Here is an 18046-nt window from a genome sequence, read left to right as displayed (position 1 = left end):
TCTTTCTACAGCTCCTAGGCAAAGGTTTGTGTCTCCATGGCAACAGACTACAAAGTTTGTGTAGTCTGATCCTGCAGCCTGCAGTCACTCTATTCGATCTGTCCCCTTCATCTTGCTAACTCACATTTGATAGGTTAGCAAGAAGCCAAACGAGCTGTAGAAACTTCTGTACTATGATATTACTGTGTGCATTGTCCTTGTATTATTATGCTTCGTGTATTATTTCTGTGCTGTGACATTACTGTAGTCCTTACCCATAACTGTGACATAACTGTGAACATTATTCCTATACTGTGACATCACTGCATACAACTCCTTCCTTATGACTTTGCAGTGCAAATTATCCAAGTACTGTGACATCACTGTTTGTTTCCTGCTTTGCGACATCGTTATCGCTGTATAGTGATACACTGTGACCATCATTACTGTACTGTGACATCACTGTTTAGGTTTCCTGCTTTGCAACATCGTCATCGCTGTATAGTGATACACTGTGACCCCATCATTACTGTACTGTGACATCATTGTTTAGGTTTCCTGCTTTGCAACATCGTTATCGCTGTATAGTGATACACTGTGACCATCATTACTGTACTGTGACATCACTGTTTAGGTTTCCTGCTTTGCGACATCGTCAACGCTGTATAGTGATACACTGTGACCCCATCATTACTGTACTGTGACATCACTGTTTACATCATCCCTGCAATTTGGAACATTTGTTTTGTTAAATATTTCATTTTAAATGCATTAGAGTATTTCCATTTTTTATGAAGGTAGCGATAGCCTTTAAGCTGTCCATACACATAAGATAGAATTTCGGCTGACAGCTATCTCCCCTCAAACCCCCCCCCCCCCCCGCCCCCCAGCTTGGTGTAAAGAAGGAGACATGTGGTTGCCATACACTTCTAACAGAAGCTTATTTCTTGGCAGAACAAAATAAATGGCATGTTAAAATGTCCAATATTAGTTCCCCCAGGGGTCTCACATCCTCCTGGTCAGGGCACAATACCTATTAGATTGTTGGCAAAGTTTGCCTTCATTAATCTAATGTATTGACAGCTTTAACCTGCAGATAAATACATATAAGGTTTTGAATATTAACAGATTATGTCATAATGTACTTTTTACAGGTATTGATCCTTGTTATCAGCAATGTAGTGAAAGTACTATTGTTTATTTGCATACACAGCAATTTATTAACCCCTTCCCGCCGCAGCCCTTTTTCAGATTTTCATTTTTTCCGCCACATACCAGAAGCCATAATGTCTTTATTTTTCCGTCGATATAGTCCTATGAGGGCTTGATTTTTGCGGGACGAGTTGTAGTTTTTCGTAGCACCATTTATTTTGCCATATAATGTAGTAGGAAACGGGAAACAGCGATTTCCCCATGGTTTTTTGCGTGCCGTTATTATGGAATTCACTGGGCAATTAAAACAACAGGTTAACTTTATTCTGTGTGTCAATACGATTACGGCGATACCATATATAGTTTTTTCTAAATTTGACTACTTTTACATGTAAAAACCTAAGTGTAAAAAAGAAAATTTATTTTGCGTCGCCAAATTCCGAGAACCATACGTTTTTTATTTTTCCGTATGAGCGCTTATTTTTTGCGGGATAAGCTGTAGTTTTTAATAATACCAGTTTGGTGTACATGCGACGGTTTGATCACTTTTTATTTCATTTTTTCTGGGAGATTAGGTGAGCAAAAAATAGACATTCTGGCGTTTACAATTTTTTTTTACGGCGTTCACCGTGCCGGTTAAATAATGATATATTGTAATAGTTCAGACTTTTACGGACACGGCGATACCAATTATGTTTATTTATTTATTTACTATGCTCTAGGGGGAAAATGGGAAAAGGGGTGTTTTTTGAACTTTTAATTTAAAAAATCTTTTTTACACAAAAAAAAACAACTTTATTTAACTCATCTTTACTTTTTTTTATTAGTCCCCCTAGGGGACTTCAACGAGCGATCGTTAGATCGCTTGCACTATATACTGAAATACTAATGTATTGCAGTATATCGTGATTCTGACAGGCACCTATTAAGCCCTACCGGAGGCAAGGCTTAAAGAGGCTCTGTCACCAGAATATAAGTGCCCTATCTCCTACATAATCTGATCGGCGCTGGAATGTAGATAACAGCAGTGGTTTTTATTTTGAAAAACGATCATTTTTAAGCAAGTTATGAGCAATTTTAGATTTAGTTTCTTAATGCCCAACTGGGCGTGTTTTTACTTTTGACCAAGTGGGTGTTGTAAAGAAGTGTATGAGGCTGACCAATCAGTGTCGTACACTTCTCATTGTTCCAGCCCAGCTTCTTTCACTGCACAATCTCACTGTGCTGTGGATCATGCTGGGCTGGAACAATGAGAAGTGGATGTCACCGATTGGTCAGCCTCATACACTTCTTTACAACACCCACTTGGTCAAAAGTAAAAACACGCCCAGTTGGGCATTAAAGAGGCTCTGTCACCAGATTTTGCAACCCCTATCTGCTATTGCAATGTAGATAAGGGTAACGTTTTTATTTTTAAAAAACGAGCATTTTTGGCCAAGTTATGACCATTTTTATATTTATGCAAATGAGGCGTGTTTAAAGTAAAAGTCCAACTGGGCGTGTATTGTGTTCGTTACATCTGGGCGTGTTTACTTCTTTTACTAGCTGGGCGTTGTGTATAGAAGTATCAGCCACTTCTCTTCAGAACGCCCAGCTTCTGGCAGTGCAGACACACAGCGTGTTCTCGAGAGATCACGCTGTGTCGTCACTCACTTCCTGCCCCAGGTCCTGCATCGTGTCGGACGAGCAAGGACACATCGGCACCAGAGGCTACAGATGATTCTGCAGCAGCATCGACGTTTGCAGGTAAGTCGATGTAGCTACTTACCTGCAAACGCTGATGCTGCTGCAGAATCAACTGTAGCCTCTGGTGCCGATGTGGCCGAGACGATGCAGGACCTGGGGCAGGAAGTGAGTGACGTCACAGCGTGATCTCTCGAGAACACGCTGTGTGTCTGCACTGCCAGAAGCTGGGTGTTAACGAAGAGAAGTGGATGATGCTGATTCGTCAGCATCATACACTCCCATTCCTAACGCCCAGCTAGTAAAAGAAGTAAAAACGCCCCGATGTACGCACATAATACACGCCCAGTTGTACTTTTACTGTAAACACGCCCAGTTGGACTTTTGCAAGCCTCATTTGCATAAATACAAAAATGGTCATAACTTGGCCAAAAATGCTCGTTTTTTAAAAATAAAAACGTTACTGTAATCTACATTGCAGCGCCGATCTGCTGCAATAGGAGATAGGGGTTGCAAAATCTGGTGACAGAGCCTCTAAGAAACTAAATCTAAAATTGCTCATAACTTGCTCAAAAATGATCGTTTTTCAAAATAAAAACCTCTGCTGTTATCTACATTACAGCGCCAATCAGATTATGTAGGAGATAGGGCATTTATAATCTGGTGACAGAGCCTCTTTAATAGGTGTACAAAGATGGCGGACCTGGGGGCGTTCATTAAGCCCCCAGGCAGCCATAGCAACTATCGCCCCCCCCCCGCGAATGCATTGCAGGGGGCGCGATGAGCTGTTAGAGGGGCTCGCCCCCCTCTTTCTGACTATTTAAATGCTGTAGAAAAAAGAGAAGAGGAGGGGAACCTCCAGCTCACCTTGTAAGTACAAGTTGGTGTACTGTAGTCTTCGCACGGATCCTCGCGTCGGCACGCGTTGTGTGAGATACAAGAGAAAAGGTGGTTTGGATCCAGCTTTAAATGCTGCTGTCGGTATTGACCGCAGCATTTAACAAGTTAAACTAGCGGGATCACGCTTGAGCGCGATGCTGCTAGTTAATTTGAAGTGTCGGCTGTAACATACAGCCGACACCGGCATGGTATGGAGCGAGCTCACTGCGTGAGCCCGCTCCATACTTCCCCTACCCGACTTTGGCGTATGGATACGTCAAATGTCGGGAAGGGGTTAATGTTCTTCTATTATCAATATCTTAATCTGGTTATACACTACGTGCAGGGAACAACTATAGAGGGTGCTTGAAATGTTATCTGCTCGGACAGGTCCCTTGATATCTACAAGGGATCGACTTATACAATTGAAATGTTTCCACCAAATTTACTACACCCCTTCCAAATTATTTAGAATGGGACGTATACCTACTCCTGTCTGTCCACGGTGCTACGGAGCGGAGGGCTCTTTTCTACACATGGTCTGGGAATGCCCGATTATTAATAATTTCTGGGCGGAGGTAATTGAATTTCTTGAGCTTAAGTAGGACTCGCTCGTATACTTGATCCCAGAACGTGTCTTTTATTATTGGTATAAGAAATTCTACCTACTATAGCTGTTAGATCTCTCATGACACTCCTATTATTCTGTGCTAAAAAGACTATGCTCCTGAATTGGAAACATCCAAAGGTTCCTACATTGTCAGCATGAATTGCGTTGGTTAATTCTACCTTGCCACACTTATGTAGCTCGTGGATGCCCTGACAAATTTCTGAAAATGTGGAGCTCTTGTATAGCCAATCCTCATGCTAGCCCTTAACTTGCTATTGTCAGATTGCTTGGGTCTGAAATTGGCTGACGTCTCCCTGCGGTCCACCGATCCTCCATTGACTGGTCCTCACCAAATTTTATCTCACATTTTCTTCTGATAAAGAAAGGCTGTTTGTTTAGTTTTTGATTTTATTATATACATGTACTGCTATGTGAAGCAATATATTCGTATATTTTTGTTAAAATAGACCTTGTACACTTGGTACTGCTGTGCTATTTGCTGTGTGTAATATTGTTTTATATTTCTCCATTTTGTACCGCTGTTTGATATGAGGTCTTAATAAAGCTACCCTTAAAAAAAACAAAAACTTTAGGGGGTGCTGAGGTAGCATTTGAACCTAGGTCTTGGGCCTGAGTGAGCCCACTGGCAACTCTGCCACATAATGGAAAACCAGTGTTCATTGCTGTACTGTGACATCATTGTTATTATCCTTGTACTGTGACATCAGTGTTATTACTCTTGTACAGTGACATCAGTGTTATCATCCTTGTACAGTGACATCAGTGTTATCATCCTTGTACTGTGACATCAGTGTTATCATCCTTGTACTGTGACATCAGAGTTATCATCCTTGTACTGTGACATCAGTGTTATCATCCTTGTACAGTGACATCAGTGTTATCATCCTTGTACAGTGACATCAGTGTTATCATCCTTGTACTGTGACATCAGTGTTATCATCCTTGTACTGTGACATCAGAGTTATCATCCTTGTACTGTGACATCAGTGTTATCATCCTTGTACTGTGACATCAGTGTTATCATCCTTGTACTGTGACATCAGTGTTATCATCCTTGTACTGTGACATCAGTGTTATCATCCTTGTACTGTGACATCAGTGTTATCATCCTTGTACTGTGACATCAGTGTTATCATCCTTGTACTGTGACATTACTTTTATTATCCTTGTGCCATCATTGGAGCAATACAACTAAATTGACAGAGTGCCGGATACATCCCTGATGAACGCCAATGGCGCCTGACGGATCCCTTTGAACTATGATGTATTCTGTTGTGGCATCAGTCATTTTACTGGGAAAAAACGAATGCTGAATGCTGCACTATTTTTTCTGTCAAATGTGACAGAATCTGCGACAGAGCATCCAATGCATATGTGAACAGAGACTATGACACTCCAATAATTATAAAAATATTAATTTTTATTAGATCCAAAAATATAAAAACACATATATCTCAATATAAAATTCAGAGATGACTAAGACGAAGAGCTGGAGCCGAAACGCGCGTCGGGGTGTGACACCAGGCAGCCAGCTCTACTTTTCATGGGTAAGTTACTATTATGTAACCATATATGATAACTATATATGTTAACTATAGAAGTAATCTATGTACGATTGTAGTTTACCAAATGTTATTAAAATTACATTTAAAACCTCTTTTGTGATATCCGTAGGTTTTTATACCTTTTAATTATTAATAATTGCTGCTATTTGGTATCCACTACCACACTGCGGTTAGTCATCTCTGAATTTTATATTGAGATATATGTGTTTTTATATTTTTGGATCTAATAAAAATTTATATTTTTATAATTATTGGAGTGTCATAGTCTGTTTCGTTATAGGTTATTATTCTCTATTTTGAGCTAAATGACATTATTTGTTATTTTTGTCTAATATTAGGTATTTATATACCTCCCCCTACATATTAATTACAAATATAGGATTGCTCGTGTTAGGGTAGAGGGGTTCTTTTGGTTGAGCTCTGCTTTAGGTTTCATATGTGAACAGAGCCTTGACTGTGTCTGTTATGGTTTAGCTTTATTACTGTGTTTGTGTTAGGCTGTGTTCACACTGAGTTTTTTGAAGGAGGAAAATTCCTCCTGCAAAAACTGCTCCAGACGTTTTTTGCACAGTGGTTTGACAAAAACTCGTCAAAACACTCGTCGAGGCGTTTTATTCCTCTTTCTGACTGATTGAAATGGGGTTTTGGAGGCGGAAACCGCCTCAAGATGGGTCATGTCGCTTCTTTTTACTGCGACACGTTTTTTTTACTCGCGGTAAAAAAAACTCGTCCAACTCCCATTGAAATCAATGGGAGGCATTTTCGGGCGGTTTTTGGAGTTTTGCGGCGCGGTTTCCACGTCAAAAAACTCAGTGTGAACAGGACCTTAGGGGGACTTCACAAAGAGTTTTTTGACGAGTTTTTAGACGCGGAAACTGCATCGGAAAACGCGCCAAAACACGGCTGAAAATGCCTCCCATTGATTTCAATGGGAGGCGGCAGCGTTTTTTCCGGCGAACGGAAAAACCGTCTTGCGGAAAAAAGACGGGACATGCCTTATCTTCGGGCGTTTACGCCTCTGACCTACTATTGACATCAATGGGAGGCAGAGAAAGCGTATTTCGCGGCATTTCTTGCCCGCGGTGCTCAATGGCCGCGGGCAAAAACGGAGCGAAAATCGATGTGCAGTCAGAGCAAAATCTGCCTCAAAGAACCCAGCCTTACCAAGCTGTGTTTATTATAGCTGTGCTGTGACATTACTGTGCTAATTACTTCTGTACGGTGTTAATACTGTGTGCAATGTCCTTGTATTATTATGCTGCTTGTACTATACCTATACTGTGACATCACTGCAAACAATATCTCTTTCCTTATGAATTTGAAGAGCAAATTATCCATGTACTGTTTGTTTCCTGTCTTGTGACATTATTATCCCTGTTTAGTGATACACCCTGACCATCATTACTGTATTGTTCACTGCAAACTTACATCACTGTGACTATTACGCCTGAGCTGTGACATCACTACATTTATTGTTCCCTGTGGGGAAATATCACTCACTGGGGCAGATTTATTAATCTGCCGTTTCATATGCGATTCTTCTTTATAAAAAAAAAAATGTGTTGTAGTGAATTGTGGCAAATTTATTAAATAGCGCACGCCTCTTAATACATTTGGCACATTTTGGACTGTTCTAAAGTCAGAAAATGCCATTTTGCAGCTTTACTGTTAATAAATCTGTCGAAAAGGTGGAGACCACACACACTTCACAAAACTAACGAGTGACGAGAAAAGTAAAAAAAAAATTGTGCATAAATATGCCGTGCTATAATTTTCTACTTTTTTAAGCCACAAAGCTTTTGATAAATTCCCCCCTGCGTAAATTTTACATGTATTTTTACATCACTGTGGCTATTATGTCTAAATGATGACCTCACTTTGCTTATTATGCTTCTGGTGGATTCTCATTGCGTGCATTATACATGTTTTATAACACAATTGTAAGAATTATTCCTGTGCATTTCCAGGTGCACATATAGAGGGTGCAGTTGCACCTGGGGACTGGTATCTAAGGTGGCCTGGCACATCCATGCATTACATGGACAGCCCTTTAATTTAAATGAGAAATGTGTAATTCTTAGTTTCCCCAGCACTGGCGCTGCAGAGGGTTTTTGCTGCTAAATTCCCAAACATTTAAAGTTATTTGCAAGGGGTGAAGCCGCAGGACACCCTGTGGTCAGCCTATCCTCAGAGGACACTTCTAGCAAAAAAGAGATTGTTCAAAACTTGCAACCCCTTTAAATCGTATATTATAAAGTTGGCGCATGCCTTGTGCTAGGTTAAATGCACTTTATTTACCTTCTGGAGAAATCCTTGAACATTGGCATTTCAATTTAATTCAAAGAAAGTTTAGAATATGCTTATAACACTTAGGGTATGTGCACACACACTAATTATGTCCGTAATTGACGGACGTATTTCGGCCGCAAGTCCCGGACCGAACACAGTGCAGGGAGCCGGGCTCCTAGCATCATACTTATGTACGATGCTAGGAGTCCCTGCCTCGCTGCAAGACAACTGTCTCGTACTGAAAACATGATTACACTACGGGACAGTTGTCCTGCAGCGAGGCAGGGACTCCTAGCATCGTACATAAGTATGATGCTAGGAGCCCGGCTCCCTGCACTGTGTTCGGTCCGGGACTTGCGGCCGAAATACGTCCGTCAATTACGGACGTAATTAGTGTGTGTGCACATACCCTTATTTTACACCTATAACTAGACAGGGGAATTCTATATTCACACCGGTATACACTACAGAGACGCTGTATACAATCCATGGCACAATTGACTTACAGTAAATGATGAAGAACACGTGATGTTTTTCTGGATCAGACAGTAATAACAGAAAAAAATCATTTTAATGTAATAAAGGGCCTCTGCCACCAGGACAGATCCCCACTAATATGTCAGCATAGACAGGGGCATAACAAAAAATGCATTGGGCCCAATAGCAAAGTCAAGAATGGGCCCCACAAATGGTAGACAATAAATGGAGCAGTTATAATGAAAACAGCAGCATAACTACTTTTACGCAATTGTAAGAATAAGTCCGCACTCATCAAGTCCTCTATTGATCAATTTGGTAAAGTTCAAGCATGGACACAGGTTAGGCGGATGCAAAGTTACATTGAGGCAACAGTCGTTTTGCTTTCACAGACGCTTCTCCCTGGCCCTACATACATGGCGACGTCTCCACGTTCCTACATACACATCGGCCTATCTAGGTCATTACAAATTTATGCATATTTTTAGTATAAATTACGATTTATTTAAAGCATTTCTACTGCAGTGATAATACCACAAGACATCGGTTACAGCAAGGTGGGCATACATTTGTATCACCTTCATAACGACCTAGATCACTGCGGTTATAAAGACCAATGGACCCAAGTGCCTCGCATCTTAAAATCCATTCTGCTTCTCGTTTTAGCAATATTTTATGACTGTCTCCTCTTGATATTGTTGGGCCTATATGTTCAATCCCTGCAAATTCTATCACTTTTGCATCATTGTTATGTATACTGCTTACGTGTTCTATCAAGCGAGGACAACCCTCCCTTAAAGAGGCTCTGTCACCACATTATAAGTGCCCTATCTCCTACATAAGGAGATCAGTGCTATAATGTAGGTGACAGCAGTGCTTTTTATTTAGAAAAATTATCTATTTTTAACACTTTATGAGCGATTTTAGATTTATGCTAATGCGTTTCTTAATGCCCAAGTGGGCGTGTTTTTACTGTAGACCAAGTGGGCGTTGTACAGGGGAGTGGATGACGCTGACCAATCAGAGTCATGCACTCCTCTCTATTCATTTACACATCTAAATAAAAAGAACTGCTGTCACCCAGGGTTTGTGCAGCCCTCCCCATTATATGCTGTACTCCGCTGCACATAAATGGGGAGGTGAAAGGGTCTCTTTAAGAATGTCAAATTGTTTTACCTATGTAATAATAGCCACGTGGGCAAAATATGACATACACCACATAGGTGGTTCTATAGGTAATACTGTCATTGACTATATGTGACACCCCTCCGATTTGCAGATACCCGATTCACTTGACAAACCGTCAGTATGAACACTGCCCACATTCATAATTCCCTCTCAGGATATATTCTTTGAGCCAAGTTCCAGATTTATGTGCAAATCTGTTTTTGACCCCGTAAGTTTTTACAGCATCTAAACGACACTATAGGCTTACGTGACCCCCTTCTGTTAATGTAGGCTCATTTTCCAATGTATGCCAGTTGCTGGATATCGCTGTCCTAATAAATAAAGTCATGGGGCAGTATTTAAAAGGAAACACAAACCGTTTATGTATTTGTGTCTTTCTTATTAAAGGCTATGTAAACCTTTATAAGGCAACATTTTATTTATTTTTTATAAAAAGGTGTCATCAGTATGTTTTGTGCAACTTTGTAAATACTTTTTATAAAAAATTTGTTTCACTTTTTTAGATACAGCCGCCCTGTATTCTCTATACAGAGCAGCTGTATCTAGCGCCATTCACTGAATCCATTAGTCACCTGTAAACTATCACATCTAAGTTATGAACCTATAACACACAGGTGAACACTTATTATCCAGGATGTGCTCACTCTTTTATAGAGGATAAAATCTGGATTTAAAATTACATTGATTTCCCATTCATGAATGGGCTTTATTAGAAACCTCTCTTTTGAAAAATCCTTTTAAGGATTTCTTAGTTTCTGACGTGACCGATTCGAGTGTCAGCCCAAGATACAGCTTCTATGCATCCAGGACACATAGAAGCTGTATCTGACTACGCTATTCATTCCTTCAGAACGACGGAACCCTTGCACAACTGAGACAACCGACTTGTTTCAGTCAGGGCTCCATTCTGACGGAAAGCTCAGACGGAACGTCAGAATAGAGCCCTGACGGATAAGTGAACGAAGCCTCAGAGGATTGGCTGCAGAATATTTTGGCTGACGCCTGCATTAAATCTCCTGTGGAGAGTATCTTAAAAATACCCCACTATACTCAACTCCCCTGGTAACGCTTCCGCATTCCCACCACCATTCTCTGCACACACAAGACTGGGGGACAGGTGTACAGAAACCTACAGGATACCGGGGAAGTGTTGCCATGGAAGCACCAGGGGAGGTGACGTTAGAGTTTATTTTAAACTATCTGGACTGCGGATTCGCAGAAAACTCTGCAGCACTTGGATTTGCTTGCAAATTTCTTCTACTGCATCGAACTGAATGGGAAAAATGTGCAACAAATCCTTGCACTTTCCGCAGCAGAATTTGACATACGGCGGATTTAAAAATCTGCACCGCATGATAATTTCCGCAGATTTGCTGAAATCTCATCCATTTTGCTGCTATTGTATTCCGCCACAGGTTTTCCATCCGCAAATCCAGATTAAAAAATGCACAGCAAATGAGTGTTCGTGTGAGTGTAGCCGAAGGTTGAGACCACGCTGTGGACAGCGACATCTTGCGGGTTTTAACATTTGCCGTTATGTGTGGTTTTACCCTAATTATCTATTGCTCTGCAGGAATTATCGTCGGCTGCAAAATTGCTTACAAACCTTTAAAAATATGTCTTATATTATGTATCATACCTGTGGTCAATAAGCGTTACATTTAAAGGATCGATTCCTAAAGCAGCGCAGCTTTTAATCAATTCTTTCTTACGAGTCTCCCCTTGATTGTAGTAATTTCCTATGAATTATAAAAAGATTAACTAGTTGACAAAAAAGGAAAGTTATTACCAACAAACTAGCACAGTTCTATCAGCCAGGGGCAGGAAAAATAAAGAGAAAGTCCAGTTCACGGAAAAAGTCAGAACAGCGAAAACCAGGGTCAGGCCATCAACTAGCGTGCCACGTGCTTTTATGTTAATTCGATTTTACTCGTCAGTATAATAAAAAAACATTTTATGGGAAACACAACTTTGCAGCTCTGCTCTATGTGTGATCAGTTGATAAGGTAGCCGGCTCGTGAGGGGATCCCGAGAGACAAACTATAACGGGAGTAGAACCAAAGAGCCCAGCAGATAATTTTTCGAGCAGCACTTGCTGCGTTCTATTCTATTCTATTACATGGTGGGAAAAGGTAACGTTTCTTCCAGAGGAGTGAATTGACTTTACATCGAAGACATTTTGAGGGGTATAATGGAATTAATTCAGATTAACTAGTTGGTTTCTTGTTTATTTTTAATCATGTTCTTAAATTAATACTTTTTTTTTTTCCTAATCTCATATATTCCAGGCTTGTTTAGAACAGATGCAGTACCAGGCACAGCCACAGCTATACCTATGGCGCTGTGCCTGTGTAACTAACGAAGGTCCCAAAGCCCCTTGATTTAGCTGATTGATGGGGACGCCGGGAGTTAGACCCCCACCGAATAAATATCAATGTCCCGGAAAACCACAGATATTTGTTGGCAGACATAACCAATTTATTGAAATCTGCTAATAATCTGATGTGTAGGGCCTAGACATTCGCTTGTTGGCAGATACCATTACAATAGTCTGGGTATTTCATCAATGTCTTTGGTCACTTTAGACAGTCGGCTACAGACATGCCAATTTTGCAAGGACACACCAAGTATCTAATGTCTATACAGGCTACCAAACAATCACCTGTTGTATTTTGAAAAAATAAATCAAATTGGTTGGATTTTTCTTGTCTGATTTGATTGTTTACCCTGAGATATGCAGCACAAAAGATGTCTTTTACGCTGCTGAATTAAAAAAACAACCTGTAAAAATACGCCTCCTAAAAAAAGAAGTGACGTCACTTCTTGAAACATTTTAAAAAGCTGATTTTCCATTGACGCCACAAGAAAACTTCAGAAATCAGCTCCAAAAATGCCTGGATTCAGAGGCTGTTTTCTCTTAGGGCTCGTCCACACGTAGCGGAATTGCTGCGTATTTTCCGTCCGGAATTGCAGACAGAAAATACGCAGAATACAGTAGCAGCAAAGTGGGTGAGATCTAACAAATCTCATCCACACGCTGCGTAAATATTCCGAGCAGAAATTGACCTGCGGTGCGTATTTTTCGGAGCTGCATTTTTCACAGGAGAGGTCACCATCTCCCAACATTTAACAGCAAAATCCGCACCATTTTCTGCAGTTAAAAACTCAGGAAATGGTGCGTTTTTGTCACAGCGGAAAGTCTGCTACTTTCAGTGGAATTACTGCAGACATTTTATGCAGCAATTCCGTTACGTATGAACAAGCCCTTAAAATAAGCCTCATATTTTTATGCCTCAAACATAAGCTGTGTGAACATAGCCTTAGGCTAACATATATAGTATATATGACCAGCTTAAAAAGGGGTTCCACTTAAAATCTAAAATTGAAAAGCTGAAATACTTGCCCCATGCACAGGACCGTGTTCGGTCCGTGATATATGGACCGCATGTTGGCCGCGTTTCCTGGACCGAACACAGTTCAGTAAGCCGGGTTCCTAGCATCATGGTTATGTATGACGCTAGGTGTCCCTGCCCCGCCGCAGGAGTACTGTCCCGTACTGAAACATGTTTTCAGTACGGGAGAGTAGTCCCGCAGGAAAGCAGTTACTCAGTATATAACGGACCAAACACCGTCGTGTGCATGTGACCTTATGGTTCTTGCCGATTAAGGGAACCACGGGTGTACCCATAACAACTGCTGCCCGTGACCTAAGTGTCTTACCAGAAAACACCCATTGACTCGCCAATTGGCAGGGACGACGTAAGGAAAGTTTAGGAGCTGGCGTGGGCATCTCTACTCTGGGCAATAGCTGTATTTTCATCTTTTGCCAGAAGTATCAAGTTTAGGCTACATTCACATGGACCGTATTTCCTGCATTTCATGTCCGTGTGCAATCAGTGTGCGTTGCGTATGGCATCAGTGTGTTTTGCATGTGGCATCCGTTTTTCACGTCCGTGGTTACCCTCTGCAAGCACTTAATTCTCTGCATTTCTTTACCAACAGATGCGTGAAACACGGACAGAACAAGGATATTGTCCGTGTGCTGTCCGTGTTTTTCAGACCGCAAAAACGCACGAATATAGGACATACACTCGCATGTCTGGATAGCCCCATTGAAATGCATGGGGCCGTGTATGTCTCTTATTTAAACGGACAACACACGGACGAGGAACATGCCCTAAATCAGTAGACAGGTTAGAACAGCGCTATGTTTGTTTTACTTACAGAGATCTTGGAATTTTCTGTCTAGTTGCAGCAGCCAGTTTTACAAAAGTAACAACAAGCCATATCAGCTGTTACTTTTAGAAAAAATTCTAATTGAATTGTGTATCCGTGTGTTTGGTGCAACTTCCTAGATACATTTTATGAAAAATTATTTTTACTTTTTGAGATACAGCTGCTTTGTATTCTGTATACAGAGCAGTTGCATCTTGTACTGAATCCTGAATTCGTCAGGTTCGCGGAGCGGTTATCAATCACATCTAAGTTCATAACTAAGATGTGATTGATTACAGGTGGATCCTGCGTGTCACGAGACACGCGGGACTCACTGTCACTGAACCCGTCAGTCATGCGGACCTGACAGATTCAGTGCAAGATCTACAGCTGCTCTATATACAGGACACAAACCAGTTTTATTTAAAAAAAAAAAAAAAAGTACAAATCCTTTTTAATAAACTGTATTTAGGAAGTTGCACCAATCACACATGTGCAATAGCCTTTAAACATGCTGACAAAAATTACAATTGTTAGTTTCTGAGAATCTAATTAAAAGGTAACAGCTTCGGCAGCCACTAAGATTACCAGAGAATTGCATTATAAGGCCTCATGCACACGGCCGTGCCCATAATCTCGGTCCGTGTTTACGGGCACGGCCGGCCGCAAACAGCCACCCGCATTTTCGGCCCGTGCTCGCATATAAAGAATCTTTTGCGGAAGCTTTCTACGCCTCGGACACCTTCCCGCAAATATACGGGAAGGTGTCCGTAATTACCAACGAAATCTACGGTCGTGTGCATGGGGCCTAAGCAACTTCCAATATATCTACAAGTTTACATGGCTGCATGAGTTGTGTTGCCAAAAGAGGAATGGAAACCTGCAAGAAACAAAAAAATCCCTTTGTTTTTGGCAAAAATCACGTAGATGAGCAGTCCAAATATAAAGCCATGTGATCGGAACCTATTACCCCATTACAAGAGAGAGCAATTAGGGTCAGGGCTCATGCTCTCAGTCCCCGTATATATATGGAGAATCTGTACAGGGCAATGCTTCTAGGGGAGAATATTTCCATACGTATAGGTTCTATGGAACACGCCACGATTTGTTAACTGTTGGCTATGGCAGGCCTATAAGGCCTTGTTTGCACAGTGTAGATTTGCTGCACATTTTGCATGTATTTTTTAAGCCAAAACCTAATATGGATCCAGGAGAGCAGACATATAAAGCCTTCTTTTATACAGGGGCATAGCTAGGAGTGGCAGACGGGGCATGTGCCGTTGGCGCAACTCTGAGGTAGGGAAGGGGGGGCAGCAAATCAGTACCAAACAGCTGATCGATGCTGACAGGCGTTGTTCTGACTGGGTGTCGGTGCCGGCCCGGGAGTGGACCAGTCCAGTCACCTGACCTCACATCAGTGACATGAGGTCAGGTGACTCAGGTCAGGTCACTGGACTGGTCCACTCCCGGGCCGGCACCGACCCCAGTCAGAACGCCGCAAGACCTCCTGCCTCCTCCCAATGGTGAGTCACATCAGGCAGAGCGGAGAGTGGTAGGCTACCGCTACCCGCCCTGGCGGCAGTGTGGCACTATGTACAAGGGGAGGGCAGTTCAGTGGCACTAAGTACAAGGGGGAGGGCGGTTCAGTGGCACAAAGAAAAAGGGGGAGGGCGGTTCAGTGGCATTAAGTACAAGGGGGAGGGGGATTTAGTGGCACTAAGCACAAGGTGAAGGGGCGTTGTGTGGCACTAAGTACAAGGGGAGAAGGGGGGTTGTTTGCCACTAAGTACAAGGGGGGAGGGGGGATGTGTGGCACGGAGTACAAGGTGGAGGGTGGTTGTGTTTCACGATGTACAAAGGGGGGGTGGCAGTAAGTACAAGGGGGGTGTGGCACTAAGTACAAGGGAGGGATGTGCGCAATATCCAAAAGGGGGGGCAGTGTGTGGCGCTATCTACAAGGGGGGGCAGTGTGTGGCGCTATTTACAAGGGGGGCTGTGTGTGCCACACAATCAAAAAGGGGGCCGTGTGCGGCGCTAGCTACAAGGGGGCCGTGTGCGGCGCTAGCTACAAGGGGGCCGTGTGCGGCGCTAGCTACAAGGGGGCCGTGTGCGGCGCTAGCTACAAGGGGGCCGTGTGCGGCGCTAGCTACAAGGGGGCCGTGTGCGGCGCTAGCTACAAGGGGGCCGTGTGCGGCGCTAGCTACAAGGGGGCCGTGTGCGGCGCTAGCTACAAGGGGGCCGTGTGCGGCGCTAGCTACAAGGGGGCCGTGTGCGGCGCTAGCTACAAGGGGGCCGTGTGCGGCGCTAGCTACAAGGGGGCCGTGTGCGGCGCTAGCTACAAGGGGGCCGTGTGCGGCGCTAGCTACAAGGGGGCCGTGTGCGGCGCTAGCTACAAGGGGGCCGTGTGCGGCGCTAGCTACAAGGGGGCCGTGTGCGGCGCTAGCTACAAGGGGGCCGTGTGCGGCGCTAGCTACAAGGGGGCCCCGGGCGGCGCTAGCTACAAGGGGGCCCCGGGCGGCGCTAGCTACAAGGGGGCCCCGGGCGGCGCTAGCTACAAGGGGGCCCCGGGCGGCGCTAGCTACAAGGGGGCCCCGGGCGGCGCTAGCTACAAGGGGGCCCCGGGCGGCGCTAGCTACAAGGGGGCCCCGGGCGGCGCTAGCTACAAGGGGGCCCCGGGCGGCGCTAGCTACAAGGGGGCCCCGGGCGGCGCTAGCTACAAGGGGGCCGTGGGCGGCGCTAGCTACAAGGGGGCCGTGGGCGGCGCTAGCTACAAGGGGGCCGTGGGCGGCGCTAGCTACAAGGGGGCCGTGGGCGGCGCTAGCTACAAGGGGGCCGTGGGCGGCGCTAGCTACAAGGGGGCCTTGGGCCGCGCTAGCTACAAGGGGGCCTTGGGCCGCGCTAGCTACAAGGGGGCCGTGTGCCGCGCTAGCTACAAGGGGGCCGTGTGCCGCGCTAGCTACAAGGGGGCCGTGTGCCGCGCTAGCTACAAGGGGGCCGTGTGCCGCGCTAGCTACAAGGAGGCCGTGTGCCGCGCTAGCTACAAGGGGGCCGTGTGCCGCGCTAGCTACAAGGGGGCCGTGTGTTGCCTCTAATTTATTTTCTTTTAACTTGTTATGTTAACTCCCTTATAGAACTAAATTGCTTGTAAAATGTAGAAATGGTTCTATGCTTGAGTTACATTAAAAAAAATTGTGGGAAAAAAATTACACCTCATTGATTGGTAGAGAAAGCAAACCTGTCGAGGGGGAAGGAGATGTTGGGAGAGATGTTGGGAAAGAAGTTGGGGGGGGGGGCAATCTGAATCTTTGCCACGGATGCTAGAGAACCTAGCTACGCCTCTGGTTTGTATATTTCTACTGTTTAGGTTCCGTTCTTGGTTTTGCCTTAAAAAATACATGCAAACGCTGCAGCAAATCTTCACTGTGTGAACAAGGCCTTAAAGAGACTGTCACCACATTATAAGTGCCCTATCTCCTACATAAGGAGATCAGCGCTATAATGTAGGTGACAGCAGTGCTTTTTATTTAGAAAAACAATTTATTTTTACCACGTTAGGAGCGACTTTAGCTTTATGCTAATGAGTTTCTTAATGCCCAACTGGGCGTGTTTTTACTTTAGACCAAGTGGGCGTTGTACAGAGGAGTGTATGACGCTGACCAATCAGCGTCATGCACTTCTCACCATTCATTTAGTCAGCGCATAGGGATCCTGCTAGATCACTATGTGCTGTCTTATACTGACATATTTACGTTACTGAAGTGTTTAGACAATGAATAGACATTCCTTCCAGCCGGGACGAGATGTCTATTCACAATCCTGACACTTAACATTTCTGTGGTACTTACAGCAGAGCAAGTGTAATCTGTCATTTACAGCGTGATCACACTGTAGATGACAGGTTACAGGGAGATTACGCTTTGCTCTGCTGTAAGTACCAAACAAACGTTAACGAAGTGCAGAGATTGTGAATAGACATCTCATCCTGGCT

At 43.6% G+C, this 18046-nt stretch overlaps 1 protein-coding gene across 2 annotated transcripts in view; it reads right to left on the bottom strand.

Moving 5' to 3' along the window:
* Positions 1-18046, bottom strand: part of PIGL (phosphatidylinositol glycan anchor biosynthesis class L) — a 142912-nt gene that overhangs the window by 122667 nt on the left and 2199 nt on the right. For both annotated transcript variants that reach the window (XM_075854380.1, XM_075854381.1), the window contains exon 2: positions 11483-11582. In XM_075854380.1, coding sequence (XP_075710495.1) covers positions 11483-11582 — 100 coding nt within the window. The remainder of the gene's footprint in view (positions 1-11482; positions 11583-18046) is intronic.

The sequence above is a fragment of the Rhinoderma darwinii genome, chromosome 2 (genome assembly GCF_050947455.1).
Source record: "Rhinoderma darwinii isolate aRhiDar2 chromosome 2, aRhiDar2.hap1, whole genome shotgun sequence".
In the NCBI taxonomy this organism is placed as follows: Eukaryota; Metazoa; Chordata; class Amphibia; order Anura; family Rhinodermatidae; genus Rhinoderma; species Rhinoderma darwinii.
The sequence above is the reverse complement of the archived record's forward strand: the minus strand, read 5'-3'. Positions and strand labels throughout refer to the sequence as shown.